This window comes from Heteronotia binoei, chromosome 5, assembly GCF_032191835.1.
Source record: "Heteronotia binoei isolate CCM8104 ecotype False Entrance Well chromosome 5, APGP_CSIRO_Hbin_v1, whole genome shotgun sequence".
Classification (NCBI taxonomy): Eukaryota; Metazoa; Chordata; class Lepidosauria; order Squamata; family Gekkonidae; genus Heteronotia; species Heteronotia binoei.
Window position 1 is genome coordinate 14,747,075 of NC_083227.1, and position 11,984 is coordinate 14,759,058.

General features: G+C 44.6%; 1 protein-coding gene across 1 annotated transcript; it reads right to left on the minus strand.

The window, feature by feature from the left end:
• Positions 1–907: 907 nt before the first annotated feature.
• LOC132571733 (zinc finger protein OZF-like) lies at positions 908–9,936 on the minus strand (the record flags this gene model as incomplete). Its single annotated transcript, XM_060238529.1, has 3 exons — positions 9,739–9,936; positions 9,090–9,238; positions 908–2,228 (listed from the first exon to the last, which is right to left on the minus strand). Coding segments are annotated over exons 1-3 (1,668 nt in total), but the record flags the coding sequence as incomplete, so codon positions are not given.
• Positions 9,937–11,984: the final 2,048 nt, after the last annotated feature.

Below are 11,984 nucleotides of genomic sequence, written 5' to 3' on the forward strand. Positions count from 1 at the left end.
CCTGTTCACTGGCTTGGAGAAGGCATTTGTCTCTTTAAATCACTTTTCCAAACTAAGCCAGCTGGCAGCTTGGAGAATGCATTTAAAGTAAAAGCTGCTTTCTTTCTACCTCTCCCTCCCTCATCTATTTTCCTTCCTTCCATCCTTCCTTCCTCCCACATATTGTGTGGCTCTCAAAGCCCCAACCGCCCTGTTCACTGGCTTGGAGAAGGCATTTGTCTCTTTAAATCACTTCTCCAAACTAAGCCAGCTGGCAGCTTGGAGAATGCATTTAAAGTGAAAGCTGCTTTCTTTCTACCTCTCCCTCCCTCCTTCATTTATTTTCCTTCCTTCCATCCTTCCTCCCTCCCACTTGCAGCTCTCAAACATCTGATATTCATGTCTTGTGGCTCTCAAATATCTGGCATTCATTCTATGTGGCTCTTAAGTTAAACAAATTTGGCTAACACTAGTTTACATCCTTCCAATGCATTGCATAGTCTTTGGTATTGCATGGTTTCTCCTTGTGTGGCTTCCTCAATGCAGAAGAGTGCCACACAGACTGAATCTCATTCCACGCTCTGAGCATTCCACAGGTTTCTCCCCTGTGAGGGTTCACTGATGCCTTCGAAAAGTGCTACTGCAACAGAATCTGAGCCTGTGGAACCCCTGTGTGTGTTCTTAGATGCAGCTGAAGATGGCCACTCTGACCGAATCTTTTCCCACACTCTGAGCACTCAAAGGGTTTCTCCCTTGTGTGGGTTCTCTGATGCTGTTGAAGATTGCAACTAGTACTGGATTTCTTTCCACACTTTGAGCATTCAAAAGGTTTCTCCCCGGTGTGAGTTCTTTGATGCTTTTGAAGACTGCTATTGTTACTGTATTTCTTTCCACACTCTGAGCATTTAGAGGGTTTCTCCCCCGTGTGCGTTCTTTGGTGCTGCTGAAGATGGCCACTCTGACTGAATCTCTTTTTACATGCTGAGCATTCAAAAGGTTTCTCCCCTGTGTGAGTTCTCTGATGCTGTTGAAGATTGCTACTAGTACTGAATTTCTTTTCACACTCTGAGCATTCAAAAGGTTTTTCCCCTGTATGGGTTCTTTTATGCAGCTGAAGATTGCCACTGCGACTGAATTTCTTTCCACAAACTGAGCATTCAAAAGGTTTCTCCCCTGTGTGAGTTCTTTGATGCAGTTGAAGATTGCCACTGCTACGGAATCTCTTTCCACACAGTGAGCATTCAAATGGTTTCTCCCCTGTATGGGTTCTCTGATGCTGTTGAAGATTGCCACTACTACTGAATTTCTTTCCACAATCTGAGCATTCAAAAGATTTCTCCTCTGTGTGAGTTTTTAGATGTTGTTGAAGATTGCCACTCCTATGGAATCTCTTTTCACACTCTGCATATTCAAAAGGGTTCTCCTTTATGTGGGTTCTTTGATGATAATGCAGATGGCCACTCTGACTGAATCTCTTTCCACACTTTGAGCAGTGAAAAGGCTTCTCCCCTGTGTGGATTCTTTGATGCCGTTGAAGATGGCCACTCACACTGAATCTCTTTCCACACTCTGAGCATTTAAATGGTTTCTCCCCAGCATGGGTTCTTTGATGCAGTTGAAGATTACCACTAGTACTGAATTTTTTTCCACACTCTAAGCATTCAAAAGGTTTCTCCCCCGTGTGAGTTCTTTGATGCAGTTGAAGACTGCCACTACTTCTGAATTTCTTTCCACACACTGAGCATTCAAAAGGTTTTTCCCCTGTGTGTGTTCTTTGATGATATTGAAGATGGCCACTCTCAGTGAATCTCTTTCCACATTCTGAGCATTCAAAAGGTTTCTCCCCTGTGTGGGTTCTTTGATGTCGCTGAAGATGGCCACTCCCACTGAATTTCTTTCCACATTCTGAGCATTCAAAGGGTTTCTCCCCTGTGTGGGTTCTTTGATGCAGCTGAAGATTGCCACTGCTACTGAATTTTTTCCCACACTCTGAGCAGTCAAAAGGTTTCTCTCCTGTGTGGGTTCTTTGATGGACTTGAAAATGGCCACTCTCATTGAATCTCTTTCCACAGTCTGAGCATTCAAACGGTTTCTCCCCTTTGTGGGCACTCTGATGCCGCTGAAGATTGCCGCTGCTACTGAATCTCTTTCTGCACTCTGAGCATTCAAAACGTTTCTCGCCTCTGTATGTTCTTTGGTGCACAAGGAGCTGTGGTCTATTTCTGAAGTACTTTCCACACTGAATGGATTTACTTCCACCTTGCTTTTCATTTTCTTTCAAGTCTTCGTTTTTAACTCTGTGTGACATTTGCTCAAGAGATTCTTCACTCTCCTCTTTCCTCTGATCATCCTCTGCTGGAATAAATAGAGAGATCCCATTAGCAACTGGTAGAGCTGGTAAGATCCAAAAGGCATTTATGTGACTGCAGTAGGAAAGTATTGACAGCCCATCGGTCTTGTCCAGCTTTGCTGATTTTAATTGCCCCTACCCCTTCCCCCAGAATATCTAGTATTTAAGGATACCTCACCCCCTCAAGAGTCATAGCCCAGGAGCAGTTTCTGAGCCTCCAGATTTCAGGCCCCAGAAGACCATCCTCCCTCCTTACTATGTGGGCTAGTTTGGTGATAGAGTCAGTTTGGTGTAGTGGTTAAGTGCGTGGACTCTTATCTGGGAGAATTGGGTTTGATTCCCCACTTCTCCAGTTGCAGCTGCTGGAATGGCCTTGGGTCAGCCATAGCTATCGCAGAAGTTGTCCTTGAAAGGGCAGCTTCTGAGAGAGCCCTCTCAGCCCCACCCACATCACAGGGTGTCTGTTGTGGGGGAGGAAGATAAAGGTGATTGTAAGCCGCTCTGAGACTCTGATTCAGAGAGAAGGGCAGGGTATAAATCTGCAATTCTTCTATATGATTGTACCAAAGCAAACATTACTCAGAACTGAATAAGAAACCCCCCATGGCTATTTCTTGCCTCTTTCCCTGGACACAATCTGAAGGGTACTCACTTTCCACCCGCTCATTTTGGAAAGAAATATGCTCTTGGGATCGTCTTGAAGAACTCTCCAGCCTTTCTTCAGATGTGAGGTCATTCTTTGTCTTCACCAAAATCTCTCTTATACTTCTGGCTTGTTTTGCAGAAAGACAGAGAAAGAGAGAGAAAAAGATCAGTCTTATATGGGGGAAGGGGAAAAAATTCAAGTATAATAATGATTCTTCTGGAGGGATGGAACTATGTTCAAGATCAAAGCCCACAATCCCAACTAATATAAAAGGAATGGATCTTTGAGGCAAAGCACTGTAGTTCCCTCAAGGGTTAACATGATTATTAAGTGGCCTGGACCAACATGTGAGTGTTCAGGATTTGAGTCTTCCTGCAGTGAACATCCTTAACTTTTTCAAGGCCAAACTTCAGAATGTGGTCATCGGTTAACCAGGAAGTAGTGGGGATTAAGAGGGTGCTGACAACCTCTGACATATTACACCAGGGAGGACCTTTCTTTCAACCCACAAAACATACTCTTCAGTTTTGATGTGGTATCGCTGTTTACCAAGGTTTCGGTAAAAGACACACTCGCACGTGTTAATCAGGTTTTTCCGGAGGACATAGTAGCCTTATTCCACCACTGTTTGATAACCGGTTACTTCCAGTGGGATAATGAATTCTATGAACAAATGGAGGGTGTGGCCATAAGAACATAAGAGAAGCCATGTTGGATCAGGCCAAGGGCCCATCCAGTCCAACACTCTGTGTCACATAAGAGGAGCCAAGTTGGATCAGGCCAAAGGCCCATCCAGCCCAACACTCTGTGTCACATAAGAACATAAGAGAAGCCCTGTTGGATCAGGCCAATGGCCCATCCAGTCCAACACTCTGTGTCACATAAGAACATAAGAGAAGCCATCTTGGATCAGGCCAGTGGCCCATCCAGTCCAATACTCTGTGTCACATAAGAACATAAGAGAAGCCATGTTGGATCAGGCCAAGGGCCCATCCAGTCCAACACCCTGTGTCACACAATGGCCAAAACAAAAACAAAACCCAAGTGCCAACAGGAGGTTCACAAGTGGGGGTAGAAGCCCTTCCACTTTGCCCCCCCCCACAAGCACCAAGAATACAAAGCATCACTGCCCCATGGGAAGCCCTCTCAGTTATAGCAAACTTCTACATGGAGCATTTTGAAAAAACAGCTTTAAAATCTGCACCCCATAAACCTATGGTTTGGTTTCAGTTTGTAGATTATACCTTTGTTATTTGGAGCCATGGTGAGGTAGAATTGATGGGAGTTTTTAGAACACCTCAATAATATCCACTCGAATATGCAATTCACCATGGAAAAAGAAATAGAGGGTAAACTCCCATTTCTAGATATCATGGTCATATACAAAGCTAACCTTCAACTAGGTCACAAGGTCTACAGAAAACCAACTCAAACAGATCGTTGTTTACACAAAAACTCCAATCACCACCCTTGACAAAAAAAGGCATAATCAAAACATTAGTAGACCATGCAAGGTGGATATGTGAACCACATTTTCTCAATGATGAACTAAATTAGGGGTGTCAAACATGCGTTCTGGGGGCTGAATCAGGCCCCTGGAGGGCTCCTATCAGGCCCCCAAGCAACTGGCTGTCTTTTGCTTCCTTCTCCCTCTCTCTTGCTTCCTTCTGCATAACAGCTTGCTTTGCAAGGCTTGCTCAATCACACAGCAGAGCTACTGTGTCAAGCCTGTCTTCCTTCTATTGACTGAGGCTCCCCTCCACCAGTCCCCTGGGGAAGGAAGGAAACAGCCAGAGCTTCCTTTGCCCAGTTCCCTGGATCCCATGGGAGAAATACAAAGAAAAGCACCTTAAAATGAATGCTAACATTTTAAGCATGTTTTAAGTTTTTTTAAATATATATATTTAATTGTTTTTGGTGCCCTTTATAAAGTTTATATCCCTCCTAGTCTTAAATAGATACACACATGGCCCGGCCCGACATGGCTCGGCCCAACCTGACATGGCCTGGCCCAACAAGGTCTCATTTATGTCAGAACCGGCCCTCGTAACAAATGAGTTTGACACCCCTGAACTAAATCTAAACCACGCACTTCAAGCAAATGGCTACTCTAAGAATGAAGTCAGAAGAACAATTAAACCAAGGATTAAACAAACGACTGAAGAAAAACATTCTCCCACAAAAAAAAGGTCTTTTTGCCATATATCAAAGGAATCACTGATCGGATGGGAAAACTTAAGAAGAAACATAACCTACAAACAAGTGTTCAGACCCAACAGAAAAATACATCAGATGCTATGACCCCCTCACTTCTGCACGAGTATACTGCATACCCTGCAGTTGTGGACAAGTTTACATCAGGACCACACAATGTAGCATCCAGACAAGAATAAAAGAACATGAAAGATACTGCAGACTTGGCCAACCTGAAAAATCAGCAGTGGCTGAACGTAGCCTAACTCAAACAGGACACAGTATCTCATTCCAAGATACAGTAATGCTGGACAACACCTCCAATTACACAGAGATTACACAGAGAAGCCATTGAAATTCATAGACATAAACACAATTTCAACAGGAAAGAAGGAAGTTTAAAAATGAATAGGGCATGACTGCCTGTCCTGAAAAACACAAAATGCCCTACAGCTTAGAACAGCTCTACAGATAAGATTAGAATTTCAATAGCCAATCCATAAGAACCCCCTCAGGCAAGCTCCTCCATTAGAATGTCACAGCCCAGGAAGCTCCCACAAGATAATGACTCAGCCCTACCCCACCTGCCCGAGTAGATATAAATTACCTGCCTACCAACTTCTTCTCAATTTGACCCAGAGAGAACTCCAGTTTTCTGGGTTACACCTCTGAAGATGCCAGTCACAGTTGCTGGTGAAACGTCAAGTCTCACAATGCCAAGACCACGGCCACACAGCCCGGAAAATCTACAACAACCAAAGAAGTCAGTATTGTCTGCTCAGCCTGGCAGAGGATCTCCATGGTCTTTCCCATCACCTGATCCTTTTCACTGGAGATGCTGCCAGGGTTTGAACCTGGGACCTTCTTTCTTTTTTTTAATTTTTAAAAAGTTTATTACAATTTCAAAAGCAATACATAAAATAAACCTTCAAATTTACAAAACAAAGCAAAATCAAAAATTGAGCAAGACTAAATACAAGGAACCTCCAGTAAGATGCTCTGCCAGTGACTCACATTCCCTTCCCATGTAGCGGGACAGGCCTCAAAATGTTGTCTTGCTAGTTAATATTTTGATTTCTGCCTCATCGCAATGGCAGCAATTTGTACTTTGGGCATCTCTGAAAGATCCTTACCCAGAAAGGCCACATTCCCATAGTTCTCCAGCATGACTTCCCAGTACAGATCTCTTTGTCCTGGATCCAGCAGGGCCCACTCTGCCTCAGTGAAAGAGACGGACACCTCCTCAAAGGAAAAAGGATACTGAAAGAAAAAGCAGATTCCCTCATCACACGCTGGAAGGGAGTCGTCTGGGAGGGTACAGGGTGTAAGGCTTGGGATGGGTAAAGATAATGGGATTCAGAGGATCTCTCACTTTGTAGAAACTGCAGGAGCAAAAGCCCTCCTGAGAAAGGAGCGGGGGGGCGGGACCCTGCTCAAGTCCCCTACCTGGACTGGAGGGGCAGCAGCTGCTTCCACACCTCTGAAAAGATGGCGGCTCAACAGCATCTCTTCACTGCCTGTTACAGAGACAACAGAGGAAGGGTGTTTTGCTTGCTGGTTCCCTGCTTCATGCACTCCCTTCTAGGGGTCACGAAACCTTGTCCAGTGTACACCCCACACGTTCTTTAACACTTTTTACTCAATTCTGGGAGAGGCAGAAGAGAAGCATCAGATACCTATGAGCCTCAGGGGTTATAAATGCTGCCAAGGTATTTCAACCAGAACACACCAGATATCTCCCTTGTATAACGAAAACAATGTACTAATATCTCCAGCATATACACAAAACACTAGTATTACTTACGAGAAAAATTCAAAATGTTGTAATACACACACTGTTGCCAATTAAAACAATATCTAGAATCACATAAACCAAACCACCAAGTTCCATTACAGTTCCAGGCTTCCAAGGAATATGTAAAGACTTGTACAACACTCAAAGGTGATATAAATATATTCTCCAACTGTGCGTAAAATATATTCTCAACGGAATTTCGATCGTTATATTTCCCATTTCGATTAGTATCTTTGTCAAGAGATGCACAGATGAATAACTTAAGCCTTTACTCGGATGTTCTCTAAATCTTATGTCAGCTTCAAAAATATTTATTTAAATTTTTCTTATCTCTGAAGCCTTAAAGACTCTATAATATTCACGACTCAGTGGTACATACTTCCAGCTGGGCCAGTAGCTCTCCAGAACAACCAAAAGGTTATAGTGACAAATAACTAATGATTTATAGCAACAAGCAATAAAGAGACATAAGTCCCTAATTAAGTCCCAAAGGAAAATAATTAATATATTCAAAAGTCCCAAAGGAAAATAATTCATATATTCAAAAGTCCAGATGAGGACGTCTTCTTTACGTTGTGAAAACGCCTTCAATGAAGATTGTATCATTAGGGTTTGTAGAATCTTTCGGGCTCAAGTGCCGTAGAACACGGCACTTGAGCCCGAAAGATTCTACAAACCCTAATGATGATGCCAGCCGTGAAAACCTGAAATCTTTGAGAAGATTGTATCCTTCAAACTTGGCACTCCACCAACTTGGAATTCCCTGGACAGGTCGTCGACTTCTGCCCCACCTGTTTCCCAATCTTTTTCAACAGGGGATATTCCACCAATATTAGCAGCGCATACTTAAAGAAATAATGAATAAGAATTACTCAAACAACGTGAACAGGGACCCATAGTCTCCTCTTTAGTCTTATACTTGTGGCAAATGCTCAAAGATGGCTCTAAGCGGCCACTGAAGGAGACCATTCACTGAAGGAGTTTTCACAACGTAACGAAGACGTCCTCATCTGGGCTTTTGAATATATGAATTCTTTTCCTTTGGACTTTTGAATATACGAGTTATTTTCCTTTGGGACTTGATTAGGGACTTATGTCTCTTTATTGCTTGTCGCTATAAATCATTAGTTATTTGTCACTATAACCTTCTGGTTGTGTTGTTAATTACCTCTAGAGTGACTTCTCTCGTTCCTATAATAAGATATTTCAGACACCTGTGAGACCTGTGTCTGGCCTGGAGGGAGGGAAAGAAGGGGGTGGAAATGATGTTGCAGGACACGACACCGTTACATTCAGCTCAGACTTGACTTCAGCTCACCTGGAGACTCAAGGGAAGGCCCATAGCCACAGGGGGGAAGGGGGGCACGGCTCCTGTATTAACTCCCCCTTCTTCCTGTAGGGCCCCTCCATTCAGCGCCTCCTCCGCTGGCCCACCGTCGCCCACCCCTTCCCTTTGCAACTTCCCCCCCTCGCGCCTGCCCGCTCTTGTGGAGAGAATTTTCTCCAATCTTGAGACTTGGTGCTAGGTGCCCTGTAAAGAACATCTTATTGAGAGCCTGTTGACTGTACAAACCTTTCCTCCTGGATGAAGATGTCATCACATTGAAACGTGTAGAATATGCTGCTATCCACGTAGAGGGCTGTTTGGAACGTCTGCTCCATTTGGAACAATTTATGAATGGACTTTTGCACTTACTCTAGCACTTCGTTTGATAGCATTTATGCCATCATAAATATAAACTTTGTCTGTATTTATTGGTATACTATGTAATTATTTATGAATTGTTACTGATTGTGCTTGAATATGTATTACGTTTTTGAATTGATTAGTAATCTCGCACGGAATTTGTTTTTTGATTGGATCTTGTGTCTGCACCTCTCCCTTGCGTCACTGCGAGAGCTACGGCTGACCCAAGGCCATTCCAGCAGCTGCGAGTGGAGGAGCGGGGAATCAAACCCAGTTCCCCCAGAGAAGAGTCTACACACTTCCCCATCACACCAAAATAGTGCACAATTGTATCATCCCAAAACCATCACCCCTACCCACCCCAGTCTGTGGAAAAACTGTCTTCCACAAAACTGGTCCCTGGTGCCAAAAAGGTTGAGGAACTGCTGCGTTAGTATACCTCGGAGTTGCATTCAGGCATGAAGAGTCCTTACCAAAGGAGAGGGCATCTTGGGCATGCTCCACGGCCTGCGCCCTCTGCCCTTGCTCCAAGGGAGCCCTTTCCGCCTCAGGGATTGTCGCTTCCGTCTTCACAGTTGGTCCCCACACCTGAAACAGCAGTGACGGAGAGGGGTAAGAGATGAAATGGAAAAGAAACCAAGGAACAGATCCAGCTTCTCTCTCAGACACCGTACCCTTCCATCAGCAGACCTGGTGAGTTACCTGGAGGCATCAGAAATTCTCTAGCAGAAGAGGCTGCTGAAGGAGGCCATGAAATCTCCTATTTGGATTACTAACATTGGACAAATATCTGGCAGGAAAGCGTTAGCATGAGTCCCGTTATTGTTGCTTGAGTTGGACATACCAGGAGGAAATCCCCTTACCTGGTCTGCCTGCCTCTTCTCCTCTGCCTGACTCAGGAGGAAACCTTCAGCCAGGGCCACCGCCTGGGAACTGGTCTCCGGCTCACATCCTCTGACCCAGCACTGCATTTCCTGAGGCAGGAGAATCAGGAACTGCTCCAGGATCACCAGGTCCAGGATCTGCTTCTTGGAGTTCCTCTCTGGCTGCAGCCACTGGCTGCAAAGTCCATGGAGCCGGCTGCAAACTTCTCGAGGCCCCTTGGCCTCAGGGTAGCGGAAGCGCCGGAAGTATTGACGACATACATCTGAGGTCACGGTGTCCTTAGCCAGGGTCTCTGGCACAGCTCTTTCCCAGAATGCAACAGCACTCCCAGCTTGTACAGCATGGTGGGCTTTCCTTGCTCTCTTCCTTGTTCCAGGTCCTTCTGGGTCTTGCCCTTCCATCTCATTTCATTTTCCCTTCAAAGTGCCATTTGTATGGTGGGGCCCTCTGGAAATGGTGGCATCCTCTCTTAAAACGTCTTCTTAATGCATCTTTGCTGTAACAATATGTTCCTGTAATGACACAGATTTTTCTCATTTTATCCATTGCGATATTACAGAAAGATGGCGGTTGGAGGGTCATACTAAAATCTGTGCAGCCCAGATTGGAATCCTGACTCTGCAATGGAAGCTTGCTAGGTGATCTTGGGCCAGGCACATGGGCTCAGCGTGGCCTACCTCACGGGGCTGTGGGAGAGAGGGGTGGAATTCTAGCAGCAGATCCTTTGCATATTAGGCCACACACCACTGATATAGCCAGTCCTCCAAGAGCTTACAAGGCTCTTTTTTGTAAGCTCTTGGAGGATTCTAGCTCCTGCTAGAATTCCATCCCTGGTTCTTTCTATCTACTTTCACCACCTCATGCATAATGTGATAAACCTCTATTGCATCCCGCCCGCCCCCCTCAGTCGTCTCCTTGCTAAACTGAAAAATCCCAGACTCTTCAACTTCCCCTTACAGGAAAGATGCTCCCCCTATAATCATCTTGGTTGCCCTCTGCCTCCTTCTAAACAGACTGATGTGCAGACTGGTTCCGAAGGGAATCGGGAATTCCTTTTAAGGTAGGGCTGTCAAACATGTGGCTAGGAGCCAAATCAAGACCCAAGAGGTTGTCTCTTCCTTCTCCCTCTCAGCTTGCTTTGCCAGGCTTGCTCAGTCGCACAGGAGCTACAGAGCAAAGCCTCTATTTTCTCCATTGGCTGAGGCTCCTCACTTGGGGGGGGATAGCTTGCTTTGCCGGGCTGTCTCAATCGCACAGCAGAGCTACTTAGCCAAGCCTCTTTTAATTCTACTGGCTGAGGCGCCTCCCTCTCCTGGTACCTTGAGGAAGGAAGGAACGAACCAGAGCTTCCTTTGCGCAGTTTCCTGGACTGCAGGAGAGAGATACAAAGAAAGCACCTTTAAGACCAACAATTGTTAATGTTTTAATCATGTTTTATTTTCAGTTTTTAAAAAATCTTTAATCATGTTTGTCTGTGTCCTTTGTAAAGTCTGGCCCAACAAGGTCTCATTTATGTCAAGATTCAGCCCTCATAACAAATGAATTTGAACCTCTGCTTTAAGGATAAAATTCAGCACTTTAAATTGGGACCAGAAACAGCCCACAAATTGTCAAGCATTGTCTATTCTTTATTGATCATGGTTGCTAGAATATAGAAATGTTACTAACCATAAATTTAGCTTGGGCACATCAAAGTAGAACCCCCCCCCCCCGCTCCTTTCGCTTTTACTAACAAATGCAGGAATGCCCTCTTTGAAGATAAAACCTCCTGGGACTAATTCCCATGCCAGCAAGGCTGGAACCCAGGAAGAGCTGACCGCAGGGAGATAAGGAAGTTACAGTGAGAAAATTCACACGTGAATAGAAGCTTGTTTAGAGAATGTAGGATTGTTTATGAAACCTTTGATGTGCCGTCTTAAGTATGCCTTTCGCTGTTACTCTGTATCGGAACTGATATCGGAACTGTATCGGAATACCTAGCTCTTCTGAGCCACATGGATTATCAATAAACCAAACTTTGTTTCATAATTCAAGGACTGGTTATTTTTGAGATCTAATGCTTGACACAAATATGTTGCGGGGGTAACTGCAGCACGATCCTCCCCTCTTGCCCCTGCTAACAGCCAGAGAGCCACATGCTGGACTGGTTGTCATTTCTGGACACTTTCTAAACGGAACATATCAAAGACGTTCAATGGGTGACCTCAAAGTAGCTGCTTTATTATAAAAAGGAACTTTTTGATAAAAACTTTATTATAAAAAGGAACAGACTAGAAAGGGAAATTGCTGATTTGCAAGTTACTACAACACTCAGAACCATGGAGACCCCAGGACTTAACAGAGATATTGATTTCCTATCCCACCAGACAGAAGAGAATAAGAAGAGATTGAATTTATACCCCGCCATTCCCTTGGAGTCTCAGAGCAGTTTACAATCTCCTTTCCCCTC